The sequence below is a fragment of the Gouania willdenowi genome, chromosome 3 (assembly GCF_900634775.1).
Source record: "Gouania willdenowi chromosome 3, fGouWil2.1, whole genome shotgun sequence".
In the NCBI taxonomy this organism is placed as follows: domain Eukaryota; kingdom Metazoa; phylum Chordata; class Actinopteri; order Blenniiformes; family Gobiesocidae; genus Gouania; species Gouania willdenowi.
In genome coordinates, this window is record NC_041046.1 from 30,294,804 (window position 1) to 30,322,783 (window position 27,980).

Consider the following 27,980-nt stretch of genomic DNA (forward strand, 5'->3'; position numbering starts at 1 on the left):
TGCCATTATTTCATATGCAGAAAATATGTAAAAATAAACATCTGCTTTTATGTTCATCATAATTATGTTCTCATTTTGCTGAAATTATTCAGGTCATTTCTAAGCCATATGCAATGAAGCAGCGTTGAGGTTGTGTTCTTATGTGTAATAAACATTCAGAAAATGGAAATTTGGCAAATTTTCTCAAATGTTTTGAAGCTTGAGTGATTTTATCCCTGCTGGCTTCCCATTGATCCACTATGGCAAACATGAATTTTGATACATTTTAGCGCACAACAATTTGTATTTTTCCTAATATTTTTTTCTAACATCACTTCATTATTCTGTACTTAATTACTGTTCTACCTTTTTCATCCATCCATCCATCCATCCCGACTGGTGTTATTGCTTTGCCACTATAATATAAAGCAGTTATGGGCAACTGGTTGCCTGGGGGCCACATGTAGACTTCAGCCTAATTTTGCGTGACCTCCAAAATAAAAGAATGGAAATACAGAAAAATACAAAAAACAGCAACATACAATTAATGTCTCCAAACAACATACAAAATATTTTTTTTAAAAAAACATAAAAGGACAACAAAAACAGTTGTCTCTTGTGACTGAAGCCTTGATGTCTCCATGGGACTTTCTCTTTATGAATACAGTTTATCAATTTAAAAAAACACAACAGTAAGTTATTTATAAAGCACATCATAATAGCATAATAAAACATGGGTGCATATACATCATAGGAGCAACATCATAAAAGGACAACAAAATACACTAAACAACAAAAGAAACGCACAAAAATACTCAAAATGACAGAAGAAAGCAAAAAATAACTTCAAAACAAAAACAAAAAAATACACTAAAGGATGAAAAATACAATCCAACAACAGCAATACACAAAATGTCTCATAACATGCAGAAGAAACACAGATTGACAAAGAAAACGCAGAAAATGACTTTATTATTTCCTGTATTAATTGAATGGCTGCCCTAACCCTGACAGCCTTTAGGGGGCAGCAGAGCAGCACTAAACCAACATAACAACAGATGAAGCCTAACTTCCTGTTAGCAGGTTGTCAACTGAAAGGTAGGAAACTTTATGTTTTTATGTCGATGTTTCTTGTGTTAACGCACCCTACTATTGACCGACATGGTTCAGAGTGGAAACAGCTGAATTACCAGAGTTTGGGCCTGTTCGGTTTTTGGTTTTGCACTTGCGGAGTGGGACTTAATATTATTATTATTATTATTATTATTATTGGACTTGGCTGCATTAGCTCTTATCATACGTCACTCTGACCATAAAAGGATATCTAATTATCTACGACTGCATTTATTGCACAAAACCAGGATTGGGGATAAAGCCTGGAAAATATCGGCTATCCTGGATAAACTTTATTCCCAAATCGGTTGCATACCTGTCAAGTGTTGGATTTGAAAATAAGGGAAATTTTCTGGCGCCCTCTACGAGCACAGTCCCACCCGCCCTACCAAGCTCCAGTATCCCTTATATTTTAGGACAAGTGTACAAGAAATCTAAAATAGTCACTTGTCAACCACTTACTAAATACAATAATGTTATTAGAATCTGGTAGATCGACCTTTATTAACATTTAAATGCTGTGAACATTCCTACTAGGGCTGGGTGATATGGACCAAAACTCATACCTCAATATATTTTCTCAAAATGGTGATATATGATGCATATCTGAAATAATTTTATCAAATAAAGTCTGACCAGAAAGACATTTCTGGGTTAAATTTGCTGATGCTAAATGCTACACAGGAACATTTATTAACAAACAGCTGCACAATATAAGACACTCAGAAATCCATCTAACTGAGCTTTACATGTTGTTCTGAGAAGTAAAAGCAGCGACTCCTAAAACTAGTATCTGATACATAATAAGCTCCAAATATATTTTTTTAGATGTTTTAATGTCTGTTTTTTTATTCGGTGCTTTAGAAACAATTTAATGATAATATATTTTTGACGCTTTCATTACTTAACATTAGGAAAAACCCTCAGCAAGTGCAACACGTGCTTCAAGTTTGCTTGGCCGCAGGTGCTGCCGTGTCGACGAGAAGAAGTGTTTTATTTTTATATTTTTATTCACTGAAGATAACGAATCGATCCTTCAATTTCCAATAATGAATTATTTAGATTTTTTCAATTTGTAATTAGAGGTGAGTATTGGCAAGGATGTTGCAATATGATACGTATCACGATACTTGGGTCATGATACGATCACAGTATCACGATATATTGCGATATTCTACCCAGTTAATATCAAAATTAAACATAGAGATGAAAAATCAAGTTGCTGTATATGTTCATCAGAAGATATTGTTCCTTCAGAGGACAAATTGAGTCAAAACTATTTGCTTCAAAACATCCTATTTATTATTATTATTATTATTATTATTATTATATTTACGGCGCCATCTACTGGAGTGGAGGTGTGGAAGTGGCATAATTTTCAAGGATTTTATGTAGGAACAGGAGCTGGTAAACATATCCAGTAGTTAGGGTGCTCAGCTAAGAAGTGACAGTGTTTCCAGCAGTATAAAACACATATACACAAAAATGTGAAAAATACAATACATATATATATATATATATATATATATATATATATATTTAATCGATTAAAAAAATTGATTTCAAATCGGCACCCCAAAAATTGCGATATATGGAGAAATTGATCTTTTTTTCACAGCCCTATTTGTAATATAAACCAGGGAAGTCGTCCTAATTGCAATATTTTGATTTACACTATACAATATTGAATGTGATGTTGAATAATTCAGCAACGGACTGATGATAGATAGAACTTAAATAATCAGCAACAATCGAATCAGCTTTTTCTGGTTTACAGTTGGATGTAACTTGATTGTTTTCAAATGTTCGCTGATTTGTTGAGTAATCGACTCTTTTCGTGTAAAATGATTGGGGTGGGCTAGATTTGTTGTTTTATTTCTTTTTTTGTTGTTTTATTTCATTTTGCTTTGGTTTCACGGAGAGGCGCAGTGTATGTTTTTTAATTTTGTATTTTTTAATTTTTATATATATATATAAAAATAAATTCGTAATCGTTAATTATTGAAAATCGGTTTGTAATTGAATCGAGTCGAATCGGGAAATTGGGCTGATTAATCACCCCTCGTGGGTGTTCATTTTAATTAGGGGTGTCCCGATACAACTTTTTCACTTCCAATACAATACTGATATTGCAGCCTTGAATATTGGCCGATACCGATATTGATACGATATATCAGCACGAATCATACATACTTTTATTACTTATTTTGTAGTGTGGAATGTTAGTAAAGGCTTGATCAAGTGATGTTACTCAAACAGAGAACAATAGTCAACAATTCAAGTTCACTTCAGTTATTTTTTACTGTCAGTATATGGTGGGAACAACTGAGGGCGGGGACAAAAACAACAAAAACTTATCGAAGCGCTTATATCGGAGATTTTAGATGCAGTCTGTTAAAATCCAATCCAATATCAATATCGAATACCCTCAATTTTTTAATGAACATTTGTATTTAGCGTTAAGTCTGCTGTAGTTGTCTGATTAATGCTGACTCAACACAATGGCTGTCTAAAATCAGCACCAATATTTAGTTTGAGATATTTTTTGCCTATATTCTAGTGACAGTTATATACCAAGTTTAAGCTCCTAAAAGATGGGTAAAAAGTAGTTTTTTAAACGGTGAGATAAAATATTTGGCATTCAATGACTTTTCATTCATTCTGGTGTCAACAGATCTACTGTGACCCTCTCAATCATTTGTAAGGACAAATATAAACTGATGACTGTGTTTTTTCTTTTGCAGAATGCCGTTCCACTTCTGCTCTCAATGTGGGACGAAGCTGCAGCCAGGTTTTAAATTCTGTCCATCATGTGGAGGAAAACTTCCTTCCTCTGATGATGAACCTGAGCTCGTGGGCTCAGCAGCTTCCGTGGCTTCTTCCCTGCTGTCCAGAAATGAAGCAGCAACCACAGATGTTAAAACCAGTCCGGCTTCAAGCCCAGCAAGGATGAAAGGTACATATGTCTGTGCAGCTTTAGTAAAGCTTGTTGGTTTTTTTGTGTTGGGGGAAATGTATCATTCCAGCTCATGCACTTCAGTTTCAGCTCGTCCTGCGTTGCGAAAGACCCGTAACTCTGTTCGTCTGAACAAGGTGGTCGAATTTAGCGTTACCGAAGGTGCTCCAGCTGTGCTGCTATCGACATCTCCTGCCAGGAGAGTCCAGAGTGCAGGTGTTGGTTTGTTTTATTTATTTATACTGCAGGATCTATTATTCCTGGAGTCAACATCACAGACAGTTCCCAAGTACAACAAACAGGTTAGATGGGATGTACAAAACAACATAATATTATTTATTTATATGTTCCTTTCATGAAAATGCCAACATAGATTATTATTACATCAAATAATATTACAGTCCAAATGAAACATTTTTATGATTAGAAAGGAGCAGAAATAAGAATAAAATTCTTGTATTTCTGCCCCTTAACTTAATAAATACACAATTTTCACTACTCTCTAATTACCTAAAAATTACAAATCAACATTTACAAATCACATCCCGACTCAACTTTCTAAAGCATATTGGCAGATTTTATTTATTTTTTGCCCTATACATTTTTTTTTGAATTGACAAATATTTGTACAAACCTTTAAATCATTTTGCTGGGCATTCCATTCTGGAAGTAGTACGAGCTACTTGGTGTGATCATCATCATCATCATCCTCAGACGCACTCACAAATAATCTTTGCTTTGGCAGTGTTCTGCTTTTGGCTTTAAACATAAAAACTAATGTTTCATTACATTACATTCACACAGAGAAGAAAATAAAGCACAATAACCAACTCATACATATTACATAACAGCATTAACCGAAATACAAACATTGAAGAATTGATGAAAAAAATAAAGCTCTAGCTGCATGCAAAATATTCAGGTATAAAATTATGCCATACATTACATATTGAGATCAGCACACAATATATAGTTTAATTATATAATAATAATCTGCTTTCTGATGAAATCAGTAGGAAAAGCTGTTTGTTTTCTAAGTGGATAACTGATCATTTTAATCGTTTGCTTTTGCCTCATTCAGTAATGAGCTGGTATACAATTAAGAAAAATCTGTGACTCTTTAACAGGAAGCAGTGATGTGCTGCAGGCATCTCCACCAAAGCTGCCCAGACTCACTCCACAGCCAAAGGTTGAGCCTCCATTACCATCAGATCGGTCCACAGTGGGAAAATCGCCTCGCTCTGGTGAGCCAAGTCACGTTCATCATTTATATTTAAAAACTGTTCCCTTATTTTTATCCAGCTATTATCTCAGTTTATCTCAACTGCATATTTATTCTTTGCCGGACCATTGCGTAGCGAGGCAAAGGTCAAACCAGTGCAGTCCTGCTGTGAAACAGGAGGGAGAGGCATCTACAGTGGAGGGATCTACGTCCGTCGCTTTCAGTTTATCACCAGCCTCTGGATCCCCTTTGAAAGGTGAGACTAATACTTCACAATCATTGTACAGCAGCACATTGTATAACTATAACTACAGGTAAAAGCCAGTGAATTAGAATATTTAGAAAAACTTGATTTATTTCAGTAATTGCATTCAAAAGGTGTAACTTGTACATTATATTTATTCATTGCACACAGACTGATGCATTCAAATGTTTATTTCATTTAATTTTGATGATTTGAAGTGGCAACAAATGAAAATCCAAAATTCCGTGTGTCACAAAATTAGAATATTACTTAAGGCTGATACAAAAAAGGGATTTTTAGAAATGTTGGCCAACTGAAAAGTATGAAAATGAAAAATATGAGCATGTACAATACTCAATACTTGGTTGGAGCTCCTTTTGCCTCAATTACTGCGTTAATGCGGCGTGGCATGGAGTCCATGAGTTTCTGGCACTGCTCGGGTGTTATGAGAGCCCAGGTTGCCCTGATAGTGGCCTTCAACTCCTCTGCGTTTTTGGGTCTGGCATTCTGCATCTTCCTTTTCACAATACCCCACAGATTTTCTATGGGGCTAAGGTCAGGGGAGTTGGCTGGCCAATTTAGAACAGAAATACCATGGTCCGTAAACCAGGCACGGGTAGATTTTGCGCTGTGTGCAGGCGCCAAGTCCTGTTGGAACTTGAAATCTCCATCTCCATAGAGCAGGTCAGCAGCAGGAAGCATGAAGTGCTCTAAAACTTGCTGGTATACGGCTGCGTTGACCCTGGATCTCAGGAAACAGAGTGGGCCGACACCAGCAGATGACATGGCACCCCAAACCATCACTGATGGTGGAAACTTTACACTAGACTTCAGGCAACGTGGATCCTGTGCCTCTCCTGTCCTCCTCCAGACTCTGGGACCTCAATTTCCAAAGGAAATGCAAAATTTGCTTTCGTCAGAAAACATGACTTTGGACCACTCAGCAGCAGTCCAGCTCTTTTTTTCCTTAGCCCAGGTGAGACGCTTTTCGCGCTGTTTCTTGGTCAACAGTGGCTTGACACGAGGTATGCGGCAGTTGAAACCCATGTCTTTCAAGCGTCTCTTGGTGGTGGATCTTGAAGCACTGACTCCAGCAGCTGTCCACTCCTTGTGAATCTCCCCCACATTCTTGAATGGGTTTTTTTTCACAATCCTGACCAGGGCGCGGTGATCCCTATTGCTTGTACACTTTTTCTGACCACAGTTGTTCCTTCCCTTTGCCTCTCCATTAATGTGTTTGGACACAGAGCTCTGAGAACAGCCAGCCTCTTCAGCAATAACCTTTTGTGTCTTTCCCTCCTTGTGCAATGTGTCGATGGTCGCCTTTTGGACAGCTGAGTATTGTACATGCTCATATTTTTCATTTTCATACTTTTCAGTTGGCCAACATTTCTAAAAATCCCTTTTTTGTATCAGCCTTTAGTAATATTCTAATTTTGTGACACACGGAATTTTGGATTTTCATTTGTTGCCACTTCAAATCATCAAAATTAAATGAAATAAACATTTGAATGCATCAGTCTGTGTGCAATGAATAAATATAATGTACAAGTTACACCTTTTGAATGCAATTACTGAAATAAATCAAGTTTTTCTAAATATTCTAATTCACTGGCTTTTACCTGTATATATAACTATATCCTTCTTTCACACAGAGATAACGAACCATTGAATGTTCTCAGCATAAACCCCTGACTCAGCTTTAGGTTGATTCTTAATGTCCTGATGCACTTTGTTGGAACTTTCTTCCTCATGAGCAGGAGCTGGAAAAAGCAAAGCCAAGAAGGCCAAGCATTCACTGGCCCTGCAGCCACTGCCGGATGGGGAGGAAGTGACGGACACTACGGGCAGGAAGTGGACACTGATTAAACTCCTCAGTCAGAGCACGGCAGAGCTCATATATGAAGGTCAGACTACACACATGACAGGGAAATCAGTTAAACACAATCATCATCATCATCATCAATCTTTATTACAGACTCTTAGTCCACAATTAAAAATATAAATAAAAGAAAAAGAAAAAGCACCACAATTTATAACAAAACAGCTGTACCAATGTCTCCACTGGTACCGCATGGCACTAGTTCCTGCGGATCCTTAAAAAGTCTTAAAAGGCATTAAATTCATGAATCTTAAAAATAAGGCCTTAATTGTCATTAAAATGTCTTAAATCAATGTTTCAAAAGTCTTACATTTTAACACATAATAAGTATGATTTTATGATTGTATTTAGTCTCACATTTCAAAATAAATGGTAACATTTGTTTTTAAATTGTTTTATAATGGAGTGGAACTAACTACAAAACAGTGACGTGGTTGCAGCAGGAAAAAACACAAGCTGGTCAACATGCTCAGGTTTCAGAGCACTTCTTTGTGCAGCTACAATGTCTCCTGCAGTTTAAAAGACTTTCCTGGTTAAATAAAGGTAAAAAATAAATGTAAAAGTAATTTTAAAAAAATTGATATGGATGCATTTTGAATCGAGCGACGTAATATCGTGATATTTCGCCAAATCCATAGTTTTCAACACCCCTATTATATAATGTCTGATTTTTGAACATTTTTTTTTATTGAGGTTTGGATGTTTTTGTTTCTTCCAGTTTCTCAGCTCAAATCTAAAGAATCCAATCACATCCTCAAACTGGTGAGTGTCACACTGTGCACATGCATCCCACTTCACCATTTATTTATCGGCACCTGTTCTATTCATTATTAATGCAAACATCAATCAGTTTAATATTGATCTTCACGGCATCCATAGATAATCTGTGCTGTTCCTCGTTTCTACTTTACTCCATCATCTGCATATCCACTATCTTCCATGTGACAATGTGTCTACAAATACAGATTCAATGCACTTTTTGATATTGTATTATACAAATATCTTGTAGTTAATCTTTTAACACTGATGTTTCTGCATTGTTAGCTTTTCTCTCTGTATTCAGAGACATGTTTATCTGTTGTTTTCAGGGAGCCAAAGATGGAAGGATCTTCAATGAGCAAAACTTTCTGCAGAGAGCTGCCAAACCTTCATCCGGTGAGGCATTCATTTGTTATTTTAGACATTGGAGTAGATCCAGTACCCTGAGATGTAGAAAACATTTGGTGTTTTGGTTACTTTGATTACTTCACAGGCCCAGTGTCCAAAGAAATAGTAGCTACATTCAATGTGATTGTCAAATGGCAGCATTTTAAACCTATTCATTTCATGAAATTTACCCTAAACATTGTTTTCTGCCTCGTCAGTGGAAAAGTGGATCAAACAGAATAAGATGGATTTTCTTGGGATTCCGTCCTGCGTCGGTTTCGGTCTCCATGCAGACTCCTACAGGTGTCCAGTGTATTTGTCATTCCATGTATTTTTGTTGTCATTTCCTATTTTTGGAGGTATTTTCAAGCATTTTGTGTATTTTATTTATTTATTTTGTGTTTTTGTTGTTATTTTGTGTATTTTTGCTGTCTTTTTGTGTTTTTGGAGTCATATTGTACATATTTCATTTAATATTTTGCATGTCTTTGTTATTTTTTGTGTTTTTGTTGTCCTTTTGTGTATTTTTTTGTTGTTGTTTCAGGTGTATTTGGAACCATTTTGCCTAATATTGTTGTCATTTTGTGTTGTTGGTTTTATTTGTGCATTTCTGGAGTGAATTTGTGTATTTTTGTTGTCATTTTATGTATTTTTATTGTTTTTTTATGTGTTCTTAATGTTATTTTCTGTATTTTTTGCTGTATTTCTTTGTGTTTTTGAGGTTGTATTGTATATATTTCTGTTTGCATTTTGCATGTCTTTGTTTTTTAGTGATTTTTTTGTTGTCACTTTGTATATTTAATTGAGTCATTCTTTTCACAGGTTTCTGATCTTTCCCAGCATGGGTTGTTCTCTGCTCTCCATCATTGAGGAGAAACGCGAGTTACTGTCTGAGGAAGTCGTCCTGCAGCTCGCCTGTAGAATAGTTGGTGTCCTCACTTCAGAAGCTTTTAAGTAAAACATTAATCGTGGTCTTCACTGTGATCACGCGTCACTGTGTCTCCTCCCACAGCTGGACGCGCTGCAGTATCTCCATTCAAACGAGTACGTTCACGCAGACATCAGTGCTGAGAATATTTACATCAAACCAGGACAGGAATCACAGGTGAGCGCAAAGTCCAGCAGTGTAAGGTTATCATGACTAAAGTGTGTGTGTTTGTGTGTGTTGAGGTCTACCTGTTAGGATACTGCCACGCCTTTAGATACGCTCCAGGAGGGAAACATGTAGAGTATCGGGAGGCCAGCAGGACGCCACACGAGGGCACTGTGGAGTACATCAGTGTGGACGCTCACGCAGGAGCTGGTGAGTCACATCCTGACACTGGCTGTGAAACCCACCCACTGTCTCTCTCCGAGCCGAGCATAGATTCATCCTGGGTTATTTTTCTCCTTCGCCCACGCTCCATCTGTCAAAACACACACTCAGATTAATCCTGAAAGTAAAAATTAGAGTCAGCGTTTTGAATCATCACCACCACCTGAGCTCTGCGCACTTGTTTCCATGTATCAGATGAAACGCTGAGAGCACGTCGCTGTTCATTTTGTGTTGCAGCTCCGTCTCGCCGCAGTGACCTGGAGTCTCTGGGTTACTGCATGCTGCACTGGCACACGGGGACGCTGCCATGGGCCATGCTCACTGACCCAAAGCAGGTGGCTTCTCAGAAAAAGAGGTAAGGGATGTGATTCCTGAGGTGAGCTCAATGTGAGCTATTGTGCTGCATAATACCAATAAAATGCAAGGAGAGGTGATTTTCAATCATTATTTTTCTCTATTTTTGGTTTAAACATACATTAATGTAGTAATTGTTGCACTTTTTTTTTCTCTTTATGAGGCAGATTAAGGTTCACTAACTATGTAAAATCCCTGACAACCATTTATAAAGATGTTTGTGATGCTGCCTCTCAGAAGTCCGGCTGGATTTTACAAACTCATCAACATTTTAAAGGTGGAATTTGCCGTGTTAAATATGTTAAAATGAAAAAATTTATATGACAAAAGTGGAATTCGAACCCACGTTAGAGGAAGGAAGAGACCTTGAGTCAGGCGCCGAAGACCACTCGGCCATCCTGACATCGTGAAAACACAGACACAAGAAGCTTATGTAGAAAAAGTCCGGAAAACGTTCCCATAGTCCCCGGGGCTATTGATACATTTTCGTATCAATAGACAATTCCTAATTTTAATGACAGTAATATTCGCTCTATCGAAGAAATTCCAGCAGTTTGTGAAAGTTACTGAGTTGCTCTTCACAGCCAGTTTAATGTAATTTTACGCACACGTGAGGGAATCATTAAAGTTGCCACTTTGTTTTGACAAAATTGTCACACACAAAGAAAAGAAAAGAGAGACTAAAGTTTAAGATGGATTGAAAGAGACCAAATACTGGTGGATTTAATAAAAAAATATCAGCAGGAAGAACGTCCTGGATGATAAAACCTTCATGGCGGGAACTGGGAGAAACGTAGTATGTAGAAAGTTAAGGTACATTTTCTCTATCATCTGGTGTCACCCCCCTGTTTCCACAGACAACAGACAGAATAAAGCACAGAGTCACCATGGGACAATGTGATGCAAACTTTTACAGTGTATATTTAATGATTATTTAATGTTCTGTAAGCCTGGAGTTGTTTTATTATTATTATTATTATTATTTCTAGGAGGGGATTCTTTCTCATTTTTTCAATTATTGAGAGATTTTAAGAAGGTACACATGAGATTTTTCAAGGACAGATTGTAATAATGCATAATAAAGGTGGTTGACCAGTCATTTTTATGTCTTTGTTATAAAAAGAGAAATTGATTTATCTACTGTATTGTATTTTGTGTTACAAGGTAGATTCAAGAAAATGTCGAGTACTTTGAGTATGCCACAGTCACAGACACTAAGTGTCCTTTTTTTTTTTAACAAGTTAAAATATGGTCATCCTATAATATTCTCCCAGAATGCACTTGTTTTTTTTTTGTTTTTTTTTAATATAAGCTTGTGTGTTAGGTTCAGTGGAGTCTGTAAATCAAATGTTTGAGTGAAAGTGTGAGTCATTGAGCTCTTGTGCAGGTACATGCAGGATGTAACAGCTCTGTTAACTCATTGTTTTGGGAAGAAGAAAGTGTCCAGTAAGTTGAAATCTTTTTTTCCTCACATACAGAATGTGACAAACAGTGAGCTGATGCTGATTGGTCACTTGTTTCTGATTCTGCATTTTCGCTCAGATGCATTTAGAAACTACCTGGTCTCAGTGATGTCACTGCAGTACTTGGAGGAGCCTAAATATTCACTGTTAAAGGCTGGGCTCATTTCTGCTTTAGAAAAGTTTGGGATGTCACCAAAGCAGCCGCTCAGTTTTTAGGTAAGTTTGTGTGTTCAGTCACATTCAAGCCGTCACACACACACACACACACACACACACACACACACACACGCATATACAGGTGGAGTAAGGAGACATGCAGTAAAGTGTGTTAACCTCATGAAAACACTGAATTTACACCAGATTTTTCTTTTTTTCAGGGTTCTGACACCTGGACTTCAAACACGTTTTATCCGTGCATTCTTTTATATTTGCACTGAAATGTTCAAGTTTTAGGAGTGTGTCTGGTTTGCTGGTTTTAAACCTTTTTCTGGTGTGTTGGACGTTTTATAATGTGAACTGCACTGAAGTTTTGAAACCACAGGGAAAAAAAGACACTTTTAAGCGGTAACACTGAACTTTTAGCTCTTTAAACAAGTTTGTTTAGAATTGTGTTATGTGACTAAGGCTGAAGAAGGTGTCAAGGGACTTTTCTATTCAAATTCTCCAAAAGATAATTAAAATACATTTTATTTCCACATGCAGCGTAAACAAGTTTGTTTTACTAAAGTTTGTCTTGTTTTAAATATGAATCCATGTCGTTTCAGTAGTTACAGTATACTATTAATGTAAAAACTCAACAGAGACTGATAGTAACTTTAAAGAAAGCTTTATAAAGTTTAAACATTTCATAACATAAACAATGAAACAATTGAAGACATACTGTATACAATCTTTTATATGAAACCGTAAATATCTCTTATTGTGCGCACCCTTAAAGCAATTCAGAAAATAAACACTGATCTCTCGTCACTTTGAGGCACTTTCTGAATGACAAGGCTGATGAAATAAAGACGTAAAGCATGTTGATGACACACTGCAGCTTTTTTTTTTTTTTTTTAACAGACATGCTGCTAATGTGAGGCAGCGACACATGCAGGCTTACGTACAGGACCACACTGCAAACTGTTTGAAAGGCTGAATTGGACAGAAACTCATCGCTCAGATCCTTGAAATGGGTTTGGACCTCTGTCTGAAATGAGGCGGTCCGCTTAGTTCTCAGGGTCTTAGTTTGGGGAGGACTCGTGTCTTTTATCAAACATCAGATGCTCAGGAATTTCCATTATCCGACAATAAGAGCCATGTGACACACGCTGAGTAACACTTAAAACAAATTCCTCATAGGTTTGAATCCACAAATACTGATAAATTTGAAAAGCAAACCGGACCAATGACAGCAATCAGCGATGCGTGTGTTGAAAGATCAAACGACTTTATCCAAAAAAATGATGAGGTTAAAATTACTGCTAGAATCCAAGTAAAAGCTTATTTATCCACGGAGACGTGCGTGTTCATGGTTCTGAAAGCACAGATTCCCTCCTCAGTGGAAGAGCCTGTTTGTCTGAGCAGGAAGTAGAACGTCCACAGTCTGAGACAGCGATGGCACTGTGGGGTGGGTGGAGCTGCTTTGGCGGTGGCCTCCGCAGCGTCATCAGAGGACGGCGGTGGCCAGAGGGGATGGGGTGAGAGCACACTCCTCCTGATCCTGTGGTGTTTGTGTTCCTGCTCCTGAAAGGCAAAATCCAGGGCATAAATGAAGCCCCTGGCTGTCACAGAACAAACTACCTGTTTTCTGTGTGCGTTTCTCACCACAATCCTTCTCCTCACTCGGCTGCTCCACCTCCTGAACCTCAGAAATATCAATCGGATCGATCTCCTGCACGTCTCCAATACTCGACTCCTACAAATGATTACGCTTATTTATTTCAAAGTAATTGTCAAAACTAAACTCTGTCGCACCTTCAAAAGAAACGTGTTTACCTGTGATAAACAGTCTTCATCAGAGTTCCTGAATCCCTCTGGAGCCTCCATCAGGATCTCAAGACCATCCACCACCTCTTCATCAATATCACCATCATCCTCCTCCTCACTGTAAGGACACACAAAAAAACATGTAAATATTTTCACAATTTATGGAGTTTTTTGTCAAACACTGCAGGGGTTCCCGAACTTTTCACAGTCATGTACCCCTTCAGACATTTAACCTAAAGGAGCAAGGGTGGAGCCGTTGGTGAAGCTACATTCAAAATCATGCTAGTTTTTGAAAATCTCCTACTCTACCTTTAATTAGACTACACTTGTGCCGGGAAAAGCATTGATTCTGAACTGAAATCCTTCTGAATGAGGTGTTTTTAAATCACACGTACACAAACTTTCTGTGTCCCTCATCACAAACAAAGGCTACTGTTAACAATAAAAGGCTTAAAGTTCAGGCAAAGCCTCAGCCTTAGTTTAACTGCCTCTATTCACAGTAAATAGATCAGAATATTTACTATTGACAATCTTTATTGTCATTGTAAAACATGTTAGAATGAAATTAAAATGTCATCCCATCAGTGCAGTGGATGTAAAGCTTTAAATCTTGGATTGTGTTATTGTGATGAACAAATTGCTGCACGTCACTCACCTTACTGCACAGAAGATGTTTTCTACTCTCTCCTCTTCTTCCTCTGCTCTGTCTGTTTTCTCCTCTTCTGTTTGGCTTTGGTCCTCATCCAGTTTCTTTTGCTGGTCTACTTTTTCTTCTTCATTCTCCTGCTGCTGTTCATCTTCCTCTTCATTCTCCTCCTGCTGTTCTTCATCCTCCTCCTGCTGTTCTTCATCTTCCTCATTCTCCTCAAGGTCAGAACAATTAAGAAAGTCGAAACTTTCAAGCGCCGTCTCGACCTCCTGAGTGAAACTTATTGAAGTAGGAAAAGGAACCTGAGGAGACAAAATGTAGGATTAATATGTCTGAAGTGAGATGATTCATAATTACATTAATTCTGTGTGTCTGACCGTCTGAGTTTCCTCTGACTCTCTGAGCTCCTGGGTTCTTGGTGGCCTTTGTTCCACCTGCTGCTGCTCTGCAGCTTCAGTGGTTCTTTCCTCCGTCTCTGCTTCAGGCCGAGCTGACGATTCCTCACAACGATCCTCTGCAGACACGCTATCCTCCTTCAGCTGCGTCTCAGGAGGCATCATGGAGACGTCGGGGCAGGAGGAGCTCAGCTCTGCTGACGTCTCAGAGAGTTCCTCTGACTGGACAGACACTGTGTCTGCTGCTGCTGCACAGTCCGAGCTGCTCCCGCTAACCAAACTGTGAGAGCAGGAGGTCTGAAGATGGCCGTTGACCGCGTCCATTTGCGGGAAAACGTCCCCAGCTTCAGTCTCGTCCTCCTCCTGATTGGATGAGAGCGATGGCGTGGAGGCGCTGGACTTGTGCGGCGTGGAGGACAGGTGAGAGGTCAGGGTGGTGTGGAGCATGTTGGAGGCCGTCAGCCTCTGAGCGTGGTGAGCCAGGGCCGGGCTGGACGAGTCGTCAGAGGACTCCGAGGAGTTGGACCAGATCGTCCCGTTCTCCATTTCCCCCTGACGCTTCAGCAGAGACTGAGCAGAACCACACAGAACCAGATGAGTTCACACCTCACACCATCAACTTACTGACATTCATTCATCACATTCAAAAAGGGCTTCAACATGAACTGTAAAGCCAATCAAACAGTGACAGTAAATGTAAAATTTAAAAATCTGTGGTTTAGATTTCAGGAATAAAAATGGCTACAGTTCATTCATGCAACAGGTGCAGCCTTTTCCTAAAAATGCAACATAAAATTCAAAACTGTAAGAAAAAAAACTATTACACTTACTACAAGAAAAAAATAAATATAGCAGTGTATAATAAATCATCAAAAGTTTAAAAATTACAAATAAAATCATCCGTTTCATAAATTCAGTAAAAGTGATTACTTATATTAAAATTAAAAGCATCACCACTGAATATTTCAAAGTACAAACTATGAAAACAAAACAACAGATAGAAAAGGTACTTTATCTCTAAATTTTGTCAGAATATTAGTTCTGTTGCTGTATAAACGGAATCAAACATGAACTAAGATTGAGCGCCCTCTGGTGGTAATGAAGTTTTGTGCCTCTAATTCACAGGAAATGATTCTGGATAAAAACTTCAGCAAAGATAACGTTTGAATTTCAGCTTCTTGTAGCTTGTATTTGTTTTGTTTTTTAAATGAAGACCACTTATTACCCATTTTAATCTTTTAAATAGACAAAAATAAATCCATATAAATATACTCCTGTATTGCTCCAACAACAACAATAATTTAATATAATAATAGTCTTTTCTCTGATGCATCAGAGTCATTGATTCTCGCCATTTATAGAAAGATACATTTTAGGCTCCTCTGTTTTAAACATTGACGGTAAACATTCGATAGTTCCATGTGTTTTATAAATGATAAGGAAGTGGTTAAAAATGCCTCTCGATAAATATAACTCTGTCACTGAGCATTCCGTTGAAGCATCTGAAGGGGGTTTAAAGCTGCTGCCTCATATCTGATACCTTTGATAATCATTTAATCTTTACATTTCATACTCACTGAGCAGCGCTCCCTTCCACATTTTCAAGACTGACTTGTACATTTTTAATGTTTTTGAAAGAGATTAACTTGTAGCTTCGCAGCACATTAGTTAAAGACTTTTTATATTTGTTCACATCTAAACCAAATCAGATTTCTGTTTGGACAGATTATCCATGGTTGACAGTACGGCGTAGTGATATATTGAGATTCAAGGTATATCAAGTTTTCTATTTTGGCGATGTAGAAAATTACAATATTACAAAGTTACAATATTGCATATATATATATATATATATATATATATATATATATGTATATGTGTATATATATGTATATGTGTATATGTATATGTGTGTGTATATGTATATGTGTGTATATATGTATATGTGTGTATATATGTATACATGTATATATATATGTGTATATATGTATATATATATGTGTATATATGTATATATATATATATATATATATATATATATATATATATATTATAGCTCATTTTGTTTTAAAATACTTTTTTTAGGAGTCGCTGCTTTTGCCGCTTCTCAAAACAGCATTAAAAGCAGTTGGATAGATTTCTGAGTGCGTCCTATCCCAGACCTTCCCCTAAACAAGCCACACTACAGAACTCACTCACACGTGCTGTCCCTTATAGGAAAAAAAGTCAAAAGCGGCACATTTTGTGCATTGGTTTGTTAATAAATGTGTCTGTGTGGCATTGTGTATCATTAAATTTAACCCAGAATTTGAATTAAAATGACCGAGAATTATATCGTATAAAAATATGAGTTTTGACAGTGGTGACTCCATCTGTGAACTACACTACAGCTAAAGCTACGTCCAACAAACCGACTGCGTGGACGGGAGCTGTGGAGTCGCACTGCTGCGTTGGCATCGTAAAGTCGCCGCCCTGCCAGTCATCACGTCCTGGAAAGCCTCCATCAACGTGTAGCTCTGTCTGGTCCCGCCCCGCGGCATGCTCTTCATCGTGGTGAGGAAGAGGAGGGACAGATTGGAGTTCTACTCAACCACTATCAAACAGCTACAAGGACCACAGCTGCGCTCATACAAGCCCACTCTGCTACCACTATCAGTCATTCTGCTGGCAGCGGGCGCCCCGTTTCCACACCCACATGTTCTGACACACAGCGCACGGCCCAGACCCTCACACACATCAGAGCTACCACTACACACACAGCAGGGGAGCAGCTGAAATAGAACAAGCCAGTGAAATGACAGTAACGACAGCGATCATTAGGATAGAAGGCAAATATTGTCAGTGTAGTTGACTAAAGAGAACAGCTGTCCTGTTAAAGAGCCTTCATGTCAACTGTGGACCACAGAAGCTTTAAGTGCACCTGTTATCTGAGGAGGCTGAATGTGACTCACATAAAACACCTGCTCCCGCATGGAGGGCGTGTCAGGAGGGCTCTGATTGGACAGCAGTCGTTTGGTAACCGTGCTGCTGGACGATGTCTGGTCGTCCTTATCAAACGGACTGAAGAGGAAAACGTGACGGAGTGAGAAATGTTCCTGAAGATAAAAACAAGGCGTCTGAAACCAAAGGGCTTTGATTACCTCCAGGTGACCTCCAGGTTCAGCTTCACCGTGCCCAGGTCATTGATGTCCACGGCGAGCGTCTGAGGGAGCGGGCAGAACAGATCCAGCATCTCACACGAGACGCTGCCCACCACCACGTGATTGGCCAGGCTTTTTAACTCAGTCACCTGACCAAGCAGAGAGTAGACACAGAGCTGTAACACTGCAGAGCAAAGTGATCTCAAAGGAAATGTATGAGGTGCAGAAAGAGAGAGAGAAACCGTGAAGCTTCACTTCCTGTGAGGATAAAGAGCGATTACTTTGTGTGACTGGTAGTGCCTGAACACTGCACACACACCACAAACACTGTTCTTCTGATCCCATTGTTAAAGCATTAAATATGGATTACTTAAGGGTTTTTACTAAAATGTATTCCTGTTTTTACCGTATTAAAGAAATAGGGATAAATTATAATTGTAATCACATAATTGGGAATTAATTACAATTCGGACATCATTATAATTGTAATCGTAATTGAAAAAATAAATTGTCGTTGTAATCGTAATTGAATTTTAATAGTAATACATAGTTAAAATGATTCAAATATGTTTCATATAAAGTTTACCTGTCAGTTCTCTTAAGGGACAGTTTTACCATTAAAAAAAAAAAAAAAAAAAAAAAAAAGAATAATTTAATCAAAATTATTAAAACCTATATTTTCATGGATAAGGAAGCCTACCAAGGTAAGCAAAGAACTGAAAAGCAAATTGAATGATTATAATATTTTTTGTGTATTTTACAGCTGATTTAAGACATGGGTCAAAACTGACCCGTTATCATAAAAGATGCTAACACAATAGGAAGGTTAAGTTTTATAAGGTTATTTATAAAAGCTCAGTAACTGTAATTCATTGTAATTGACTTTCAGGGGAAAATAATAATTTTAATTGTAATTGGAAAAAATGCTAGTCAACATCATCATAATTTAGTTGTAATTGAACATGGATAACTGAATGTGCAATTGTAATTTAAAAATGTAATTGACCCCAACCCCTGGTAAAATTATTGGTTATGTGTTGGGTTCACCTTTAACATTACAAACAATTGGAAATATGTGTGAGAACAAACTGAATCTGAATTCCTGTTGTGTTTGTTACCTTAATGGACAGCAGCTCTGTGACCAGAGGCAGGAAAACGTATTCCTCGCTGTCCCACATCTGCTTGTTGCTGACTTCCACGCGGCCTCGCAGCCTCCATCGCTGCCGACCGTAGCGCATCAGGACCTGCCAGGGCCCAAAGGAAGTGTGATCATACTGGTTGAAAAAAACACAAGGACGCCAAAAGGGATCTGAACACAGGTGTGTGCTTGTATATCTCACCTCGTACTGGTCACCAGCACACAGCCGCGCAAATCCAGCAAGACCTGATGTGTGAGAAATGAAGAGTGGACAAACACAGAAAGAGAGAGAGAAAGAGTAAGATGTGTCTGTGTGTGTGTGTTAGAGACAGATACAGTGTATGTGTGTGTGTGTGTGTTAGGGCTGGGCGATATGGACCAAAACTCATATCTAGATATTTTTCTCAAAACGGTGATATATGATATAAATCTCTGTTTTTAATTCAAATGAAGTCTGACCAGAAAAACTATTCTGGGTTAAACTCGCTAATGCAAAATGCCACACAGGCTAATTTATTAACAAACAGCTGCAAAATATCTATTACTTTTGGCTTTTTTTTCCCCTATAAGGGACAGCACGTGTGAGTGAATTCTGTAGTGTGGATTGTTTAGTAAAAGGTCTGGGTTAGGACGCACTCGTTAATCCATCCAACTCTACTTTTAATGCTGTTCTGAGAAGTAGCAAAAGCAGCAACTCCTAAAACCAGTATTTTAATACAAAATGATATACAAAAGAATATATATAATTGATATAGGCGATATCGTAATTTTCTATATCGCCAAAACAGAAAACTCAATATATCTTGATTCTTGATTTATTGCCCAGTCCTAATTTGTGTATTAGGGAAGTCACATGTGAACAGAGAGTGACTCACCCTTCATCTTCACATGAAACTCTCCCATCTGGCTTTCTAACTCACTCTCCAGCGAGCACATGTGCTGCAAAGAAATGCAGAAAACCTCCTCCATTATTGTCCTTTTGTCAACACATCCAATGTGTGTTTTCCTTTGGCTTGATGCTGCTGTAATTGTTAGTCGAGCGTTTAAAGTTGGGCACTGACCTCCGTACATTCCCTGAAGCCCTTGTTGGCCTCACTCAGGCTCTCCCTGGCCTCCCTGCTGCCTGTGGCCGAGTTGAACGCTGCCACCATCTTACTGGCTCCATCACGGAGACGCCGCTGAATGCAATAAGCATCATAGAGTTCCTCAACCTGGAGAAGACATTAAGAGCAAATTAAAGCGCGTCACTTAGTGGTTTGCTTAAGGAAAGCTGTCATTAATGTCACGTTTACGGTTTGAAGGTGCAGACACACACTAGCAGTTATGTTTGATCCTAAAGAAACACAAACAGCCCAAGCATTTAACTCTGTTCAGCAGATGGCTTTCCATCAGCTGTGTTTCTGTCTGCATCCATCTTCCTTTTTCTAAAGAAAATATTTATTACAGCTGTACTGAGACACATTTCTGCCTGCAGCTGATTGAGTGTGCACATAGAAAGCCTAAAGCTGTAGGACACAAAAAAATAATTAACAGATAAATTCATAATGTAAGCCTCACTGATCAATAAATCTAAGACCAGTTGCTAGAGGGACAATATATTAAGGCTACCAACTTTGGTTGTATAGTCGACTAATTGGTCAATGCCGTCGTGGTCGACCAAGATTTTCATTGGTCCACCAGCAATGGTATCAGTTTCAATACCGTTTAAAAAATTTATATACAGTAGGTGATTAGGATTAAATATCAAATATAATTTATTTAATGTCTAAACATGATTCTATGTCCAGCAACAGCTGTGTAAAAAAAAAAAAAAGTAATGCGCTTCAGCTGTCAGTGTGTTGTCCCCATAGTAGATCAGAGAAGAGAGCACGAATGAAGACAGGCTTGAAGCACAAGCATCCACTATTGAATCAATCCTTTGTCTGCACAATAACATGGATTATCATTATATTCGATACGTGGATGATGTAAACAGATCCACTGCTGTCTCTGACGCCACAGGGCACACCTGTGTTTGACGTGTGTTTGTTCCCCCGTGCGCTGATCTCATGTTGACATTAACAGTTGTTTATTAATAAAAGCAATTTTACCACTAAAACAATATGTAATTTGTATGAGGAAAAAATAGGTTTTAATGGTCGGTTTCAGGTCGGGCTCTGATATAAATACCTAATGTCTGTCGGACCTGTAGGTTTCAGTTTTACTTTGTCGGGTTCTGGTCAAAGCTTGAATAAGGTTCATATCATAAATGGCCTGTGTTTAAAAGCAAATCAGCACCACAAAATGTCAAAACAAAATATTTGTCTCTCTTTTTCTTGCTCCTCGTCGTTCTCTGCACCTGCTCATTCAATCTACGATTTTTTTTTTTTTGGTCGATTAATTGCTACGTGTGCCATAGTCTCGACCAACCATTTCCTTGGTTTACTACAGCCCGACAATATATATATATATATATATATATACAGTATATACTGTATGTATTTATAACCTTTGTTTATACAGGTTAAAATATGCAAAAGGTTGAAATTGACGCTCGAAAGTTTGTTTTCATCGCTACCAAAAATACTTAAAAACACAAAAATGTAGTTGGACAAGTTTTGCGCATTGCATTGTGGGATTTGGAGTCGTGTAGAAGAATGCAAAGATGGCACCAAAGCAGAAAAGTTTCTCTCGGAAGTGATTTTGCTTCATTCCTACTGTGATTTTTTGTGTGTTTCTACTCCAGATAAGAAGACAGTGATTCTATACACATAATTTTTGTTCTGCTTTGTTTATTGTTTCCCCAAAATATGCGATCACTCTATTTTTTAGGCCTTACTCTGGTGTTATCATGTCAGCCAAAATATCAATATCTACCATTGTTTTGTCAACAATTTTGAATCCGTGAAAACAGCAGAAATGTCCCTTTGGCAGTGTTTTATGGTCACACTGGCATTGGTAGTGGATGAGAACAGGTAGAGTGAATAAAAAAAGTGATTTATCATTTCCAGCAGCTTTAAAAAATATAAGATGCTAAAAATATCCATGTACAACTACTTTTGATACGTCAGAGTTAACAATAGTGGGAACCATTTAATTAAATCCAAGCAAATGTGAGCATTTAAAGCTCAACGTGTAAACACACACCTTACTCAGGTGGAACTCCAAGCGGCGCATGAACCTCTCGATGGCTTTGACTTGCTGCAACAAAGATGAAATGCATCAAATGGGACCAGTTACCAAAGGGTTCATTACACAGCAGGTGTGAATGAAACTCACCTTATCCTGCTCATACAAAGACCCCTGAAACGAAAGATCAAAACCCTTTAAAATCACAAAGCAGCAGCAGACTATCTGATGCTGAAAGATGCTAACACTGGTGTGACCAGTTTGACCAGATAAGCTCTCACCAAGCGGCCGTTTCTCTTGTTTTCTCTGATCTGCTGACCCAAACTGTCCAGTTCCAGCTGGTGGACCTGCAGGTACGACCTGGCGACCAAAACAAGCCCCCAATCGCGTTTAATGTAATGCTAAATAGCTGCCATTTTCATGCTGATGCTCCTGTTGGCAGCAGTCCAGTGGATTCAATGCAAACAGTGGCTGGGATGTGTTTACTCACTGTAAACCTCGGCGTAAGGCGGCGTACACTTCATCCAGCCGCTCGGGCTGCGGGGTTTTAGCAGGGGGAAGTTTAGTGGAGCCTGTGAACATCCTGCTTCCTTACAAGGCACGTTTCTCTGGGATCAAACAGAGCTGCAGGCAGCAGGAGAAAGAAATCAGTATATTTCATCAGAACAAGGACCATTTTCAGTCAAAGCCCAACGAGAACTAAGAAAAATAACATAACTCCAGCAAGTTCATGTTGTCTTCTTTTTTTAAATACTATGTTATGGTTTCATTTATTCAGACAATTTTTTTCAGGAAATTTTCCTTGATCTCCTGACATTTTTCGACTGCCAACTGTCAGTCTTCCTCAGAGGCATCGACTGATTGCTTTGATGTATCCTTACAAATTCTTTTCTAAGGAAATCTTAACATATTACAAAAATCCCAACTCACCTGCTGAGTGCAGAGGTGATCAGTGCAGTGGCTTTAAGGACATGTCCTGTAATTACACCAAAACAGGCATTAGGAGAGAAAATGTCTGCGCCTCATACCTCTCAGTGTCTGTCACAGATTTTACTCTGTTATTATAAACATTTCTGGTGATTAAAGGAGGTCACAAAAGAGCAGAAGCAAGGACTCAAAGCACTCTTTCACTTCCTCACTTGGTCTGCAGTGCTTGGCTCAAACTGTGCCAACAACAGAGGAGAGATCAGGATGACTGGTAGTCTATTCCCCTTCCTTCCCTCTCCGCCCCCTTCTCCAGGAAGTCTCATAGTCCCACTCTGAACAGGAAACTCTACACAGAGGTTCAGCCTAACACTATCAAACCATTGGGAGGCTGTCAGGGTGTGAAAACGGACCCGTGCTCCTCTACGGAAGCCCAGATTTGAGCCGTGGAAGTGGAAACTACCGGGAAGAGATGGTCGTGTCTGAGCTAATCCAGTCATAACAGAGATTACAGACTTACAGTCAACTAAATCTGTCAAACTGAAGTCAAACCCATATTAGCACATGGGATCTGTGGATGGGCAAACAACACATGGAAGACAGGTGGCATCTGCTCTGCATTGTCTCGGATTAAAAGCCTCCAACTGGACGGGAAACCTGTTCACACCAGGAGGAATCGATGGATTGATCTGATCCATCTGTTAAATGGTGTTAAAATGCACGGATTATGGATTCATTATTAATCAAAGCCTTGTTGATATGAGATAAGGGATAATAGTTGTAAGAAGCACACACCCTGCTGTCTCTCTGTGGACCTAGGGTTCATACGGTCGGGTACGATTAAACCGATCAACCCACTCAGCCGTGTGATTAGTGGAAAGATCACGGCTACACAGAAAGGTGCCTTTTTTACTGTCAGTGAACTATAGAGACAAACAAAAACCACATTGAGTGGCTTAGAAGGAAAAGAAGGAAGAACCAGGCTTACTGCAAAAGTGTGCAATCATCATAATAACACAGTGAGATAACACTCCTACACTTACATTAGCCACACGTGCACTCGGTAGGATTCAATCAGACTGATAATTATGAGAGCTAATAATAATAAATCGGTGGTTTCTACTCGCTTGGATGTGCCTTTATCCCTTTCAGTACATTAGCGAACATTAGCTGGATTAATCTTCCCAACAGAGCCGAGCAAACAAAGACGATACTGTTCCTAAATCAACTCACAAGACTGGATTTTGGTTTGTACGCACGCACATACACACACATGCACACGCCCACACACAAAAATCACCATAAATGCACTCGCTGCAGGAACAAACACATATGACCATAGTCAGGAAGCTGCATGGATCACCATCTGATCACTTTCAGTCAGTGAAGAGCATTGATTTATTCACCATGTTGGCTGATGATGGATATAACCAATTACTCCGTTTATAACCCATCAGCAGATCAGCTGGTTACGAACAAGATCTGTACAGTGAGAAAAGACACGTGTATGACAGTTGTGATCAATCACTGTAGTTCTTAGATAAAACTAAAGAGAGGCTGTGCCACGTAGAACTCATAAATTCTGTCTGAATAAAGAACCTCAGCCAAGGACGAACACATTTTTTTGATCTGTGATCTACTTCTGAAAAGGCCCAATGATCAACTACTATCAAACACACACAGAATTGTAGCATAACTTTACATTTATACATGAATAACAACAAGTTTAAGTGATTTTAGAACAATTAAAACTAATTAAGTCCCATTTTCTAACATTTTAATTACAAGTTTAACAGCAGTATTCTGCCTGACTGGCCTACTGTGTACACACCAACACATTATTATTCCCCTGGAGTTCAGTTCATGACCTAAAATCTTATAATAGGAGCGATGACCTAAAAGCAATAAAAGCAATATATCAGGGGGAAAAAGGGCAGTGTGCTTCAATACACAATTGGAAAACAAAGAGGGATTTTCTGATTTTAATCGATCGTTTTTTTTCCACCATCCACCCACAACATAAACAAATCAAAAGCTCATATTAGGATAATCTAGTTTTGGGAATATTTCTAAAAAAAAAAAAACAACTACTGTTTGGCAAAATGACTTTGGCCCTTTATTTTACCAAACTGCCAAAAAAAAAATGATTAGAAACTAAGACGTCTTGGATAATTTCATACTCCCAACTTTGTCTGAACTGGGTTGACCATAGTTTGGTCCAAAGTGAATACTGCATGCAAAGCAGGTTTACAACAACATGAACTAACAGGTAGTGGAGTGCATGTGTAGTAATAAAAGGCTTCTAAGAAAATGCTGTAAATGTAAATCCCTGGATATTTTATACATTTAGTTTCCTATGGTTAGTTTTTCATTAAAGGGACAAACTTTAATCAAGTATCAGACATCGGCCATTCCACTAATATAATTAATAGGGGTGTCCCGATCTGATATCGAATATTGGTATGTACAATTCATGCTGATATCGGATCGGATCAATATCAGTATCGGCCGATACGCAAGGCTGCAATATCGTTATCATATCGGAAATGAAAAAGTTGTATCTGGACATCCCTAATAATTAACCAATAAAATAACAGGCTTTGCTTCTATGATCAACCCATAGACATCATATACGGTACGTAGACGCCTCATCGCCCGTGGAGAGGCGTCACTAAGCATCATCCACTTGTTGGTAAAGAGCAAAGTGCAGGAGTGCTTGTAAATCAACGGAGGTACGAGGCACTCAACCATCTCAAAGTAGAGTTATTCACTGTATTTACCGATTTCTAAACTGTTTGGGTTTATCCTTATATAAAGCTTGTTAAAAAAAATGCAGTTTTTACCACTCAAATACAACAACGGTAAGTAGTAGGTAGTGTTTTAAAGTGGGATAGGCTGCAAGTACCTTTGTTATTTTGCTTAAAAACAATTGCCATGAATAAATATGACATGTTTAAGTTAAAGCGAGTAGTAGAGAATGGTTACTATGATGTTACATCATTTTACAGCTTTTGTCTTATGAATCAATTTGCCAGTGGGCCAACAAAATAAAGAGGATACAGAAGAATTATTTTAGTTAATTCTACCGCAGAGACTAGATTACATGTGTCTAACTCATGGCCTAGGGGCCAAATCTGGCCCTTTGGAGCATCCAATTAGGCCCGCAGGAGAAAGTAAAAAAATAAAGAGAAAGCATGAATCATTGCGTAAATGAAACTCAACACTCTTGGTGCTTATATCGCATGATTGCAGTCATTTTTAGTGTTAAAACTGATAAAAAAAAAAAAAAACACAATTCTTACAAAATCCTTAAATTTTCATCTATTAATTGAATAGAAATTGGTCACAATATCTAGGAAATGTAAAGTTTAGATCCTGATGGGACTGATGTCAGTTATTGCTTAGATATTGTCGGTTTCTTAGATATTTTGTATTTTAAGTACATGTAGTAGGGATGTCCCAATACAACTATTTCACTACTGATACGATACCGATATCACGGCCTTGAGTATTGGCCGATACCTAAATGTATCCGATATGATAACAGCACAAATCATACATACTTTTATTACTTATTTTGTAGTGTGGAATGTTAGAAAAGGCTTAATCAAGTGATGTTACTCAAACAGAGAACAATAGTCAGCAACAGTAGGTATGAGGAAAAACTGACCTATTTATTACATTTTAACCTTCAACATAATATCTACAGTATTCTACATATGAATAAATATAATATATATCAGACATTTTAGATACAGTCCGATAAAATCCGATATTCGTTTTCTGGCTGATATTGGACCGATATCCGATATCAATATCGGATCGGGACACCTCTAATATGTAGAAGTTCAAACTAGGGCACAATAATGTTAAATATTATGAATAATATAATATCGAGATTGGTTATCGGTCTAATGAGCTGTAAAATACTGGTATATTGGATACCTGCAAAAAAAATCTAATATTGTTTAAAATAATAATAATTAAAACACACACACACACACACACATCTAATGGCTTTCCTTCCATTCTTAATCATAACAGGGAAAGATGACTTTTTACTGAACTTTGAAAGCATAGGAAAAGAGCTTCATGATGTTTATAAGACCATCCACTAATCACTAATATTGATCACTAATAGTGATTAGTGGATAGTTGTAAAGTAGCTTAGGTTTAGGGGGTGTTGGGGGTTCATCCCTACTGTTACCCCTGTGGTGAAGGAGGAGGATGAGGAGGATGAAGGGTGATAATGTTACAATACAAACCCAGCCACCTCTGCTCCAGATTACTGGATTAACCTCAGCGGGCAACAGCGGCCACTGAGGCGGATCAACACGCACTCATCCCGGCCGTGCTCCGGCCTCTCTCCGCGGGCCTGGTGATGGAGCTCGACCCAAAAACACAACAAAAACTTACGAGACGCCATCGAGACAGAATTTCCCTCCCGTCCACGTCCCACCCAAACCCCCGCAGACCACCACAGGCCACAAATAGAAGAAGGGTCCACTCAGGGTTGGACCCCCACCCTCCATGAAAGTACCCATTCTCTAGTTTACTGTAGATCCAGTAAACCCAGCAGGTAAACTGGGACGGGGAGCAGCAGAGCCGCTGGAGGACATAAAGCCTCCCACATCTAAGGCAACTAGTAGTCGGACGGACTTGTGTCTGCGAAGAGAGAAAAAAGCCCAGCATGTGTGACCTTGGAGGTGGACCAGGGTTCAGTCTTACCTCCGACGGACCCTCCGACCCGCAGCAGAGGGCCGGGGTCCCATGACCAGCGGCGGGCCGAGCACTTTGGGAGGTTTACAGTTATCCTGGGCGCTGTCCTTCTCCGGGCTTTCTCAGCTTCTTGTGACCACAGTCAGACCTGCTGCACACACCACAGACCACTTCCTGTGATCCTGCTTGGCCTTCACAGTAAAAGCCCCACAACACCAGAGAGAAGACCACCCTGCTGCTTCTGTCAACATGCTTGGAAATAAAC

At 38.7% G+C, this 27,980-nt stretch overlaps 2 protein-coding genes across 2 annotated transcripts; one reads left to right on the top strand and one right to left on the bottom strand.

Annotated features, from left to right (window-relative positions):
- The first annotated feature begins 1,014 nt into the window (after nucleotides 1-1,014).
- Nucleotides 1,015-12,643, top strand: vrk3 (VRK serine/threonine kinase 3). Its single transcript, XM_028443203.1, has 16 exons — nucleotides 1,015-1,077; nucleotides 3,837-4,048; nucleotides 4,133-4,264; nucleotides 5,176-5,292; nucleotides 5,407-5,526; nucleotides 7,275-7,421; nucleotides 8,115-8,158; nucleotides 8,485-8,551; nucleotides 8,761-8,845; nucleotides 9,365-9,467; nucleotides 9,555-9,647; nucleotides 9,713-9,845; nucleotides 10,095-10,212; nucleotides 11,599-11,657; nucleotides 11,754-11,890; nucleotides 12,052-12,643. Exons 2-15 carry the CDS (start codon nucleotides 3,838-3,840, stop codon nucleotides 11,888-11,890), a joined length of 1,566 nt encoding a protein of 521 aa, XP_028299004.1. The 5' UTR covers nucleotides 1,015-1,077; nucleotide 3,837; the 3' UTR covers nucleotides 12,052-12,643.
- Nucleotides 12,644-12,687: 44 nt separating this feature from the next.
- On the bottom strand, nucleotides 12,688-27,886 carry LOC114461244 (rho family-interacting cell polarization regulator 1-like). Its single transcript, XM_028443197.1, has 17 exons — nucleotides 27,725-27,886; nucleotides 23,003-23,048; nucleotides 22,563-22,696; nucleotides 22,354-22,432; nucleotides 22,223-22,246; nucleotides 22,091-22,144; nucleotides 20,026-20,175; nucleotides 19,840-19,903; nucleotides 19,167-19,210; nucleotides 18,945-19,070; nucleotides 17,827-17,975; nucleotides 17,638-17,746; nucleotides 14,669-15,256; nucleotides 14,298-14,593; nucleotides 13,652-13,760; nucleotides 13,481-13,571; nucleotides 12,688-13,399 (listed from the first exon to the last, which is right to left on the bottom strand). Exons 3-17 carry the CDS (start codon nucleotides 22,652-22,654, stop codon nucleotides 13,323-13,325), a joined length of 2,052 nt encoding a protein of 683 aa, XP_028298998.1. The 5' UTR covers nucleotides 22,655-22,696; nucleotides 23,003-23,048; nucleotides 27,725-27,886; the 3' UTR covers nucleotides 12,688-13,322.
- Between the last annotated feature and the right edge of the window lie 94 nt (nucleotides 27,887-27,980).

What these genes read in the sequence shown, in the direction of transcription:
- vrk3 (XM_028443203.1), top strand. Translation starts at nt 3,838, where the DNA reads ATGCCGTTCCACTTCTGCTCTCAATGTGGGACGAAGCTGCAGCCAGGT. An exon ending in CCAATCACATCCTCAAACTG is followed by an intron (nt 8,159 to 8,484) that starts GTGAGTGTCACA and finishes TGTTGTTTTCAG; the next exon opens with GGAGCCAAAGATGGAAGGAT. An exon ending in AGCTGCCAAACCTTCATCCG is followed by an intron (nt 8,552 to 8,760) that starts GTGAGGCATTCA and finishes CTGCCTCGTCAG; the next exon opens with TGGAAAAGTGGATCAAACAG.
- LOC114461244 (XM_028443197.1), bottom strand. Translation starts at nt 22,654, where the DNA reads ATGTTCACAGGCTCCACTAAACTTCCCCCTGCTAAAACCCCGCAGCCC. An exon ending in GCCTTACGCCGAGGTTTACA is followed by an intron (nt 22,433 to 22,562) that starts GTGAGTAAACAC and finishes TTTGGTCGCCAG; the next exon opens with GTCGTACCTGCAGGTCCACC. An exon ending in TGCGGGAGCAGGTGTTTTAT is followed by an intron (nt 15,257 to 17,637) that starts GTGAGTCACATT and finishes GGTTCTGCTCAG; the next exon opens with TCTCTGCTGAAGCGTCAGGG.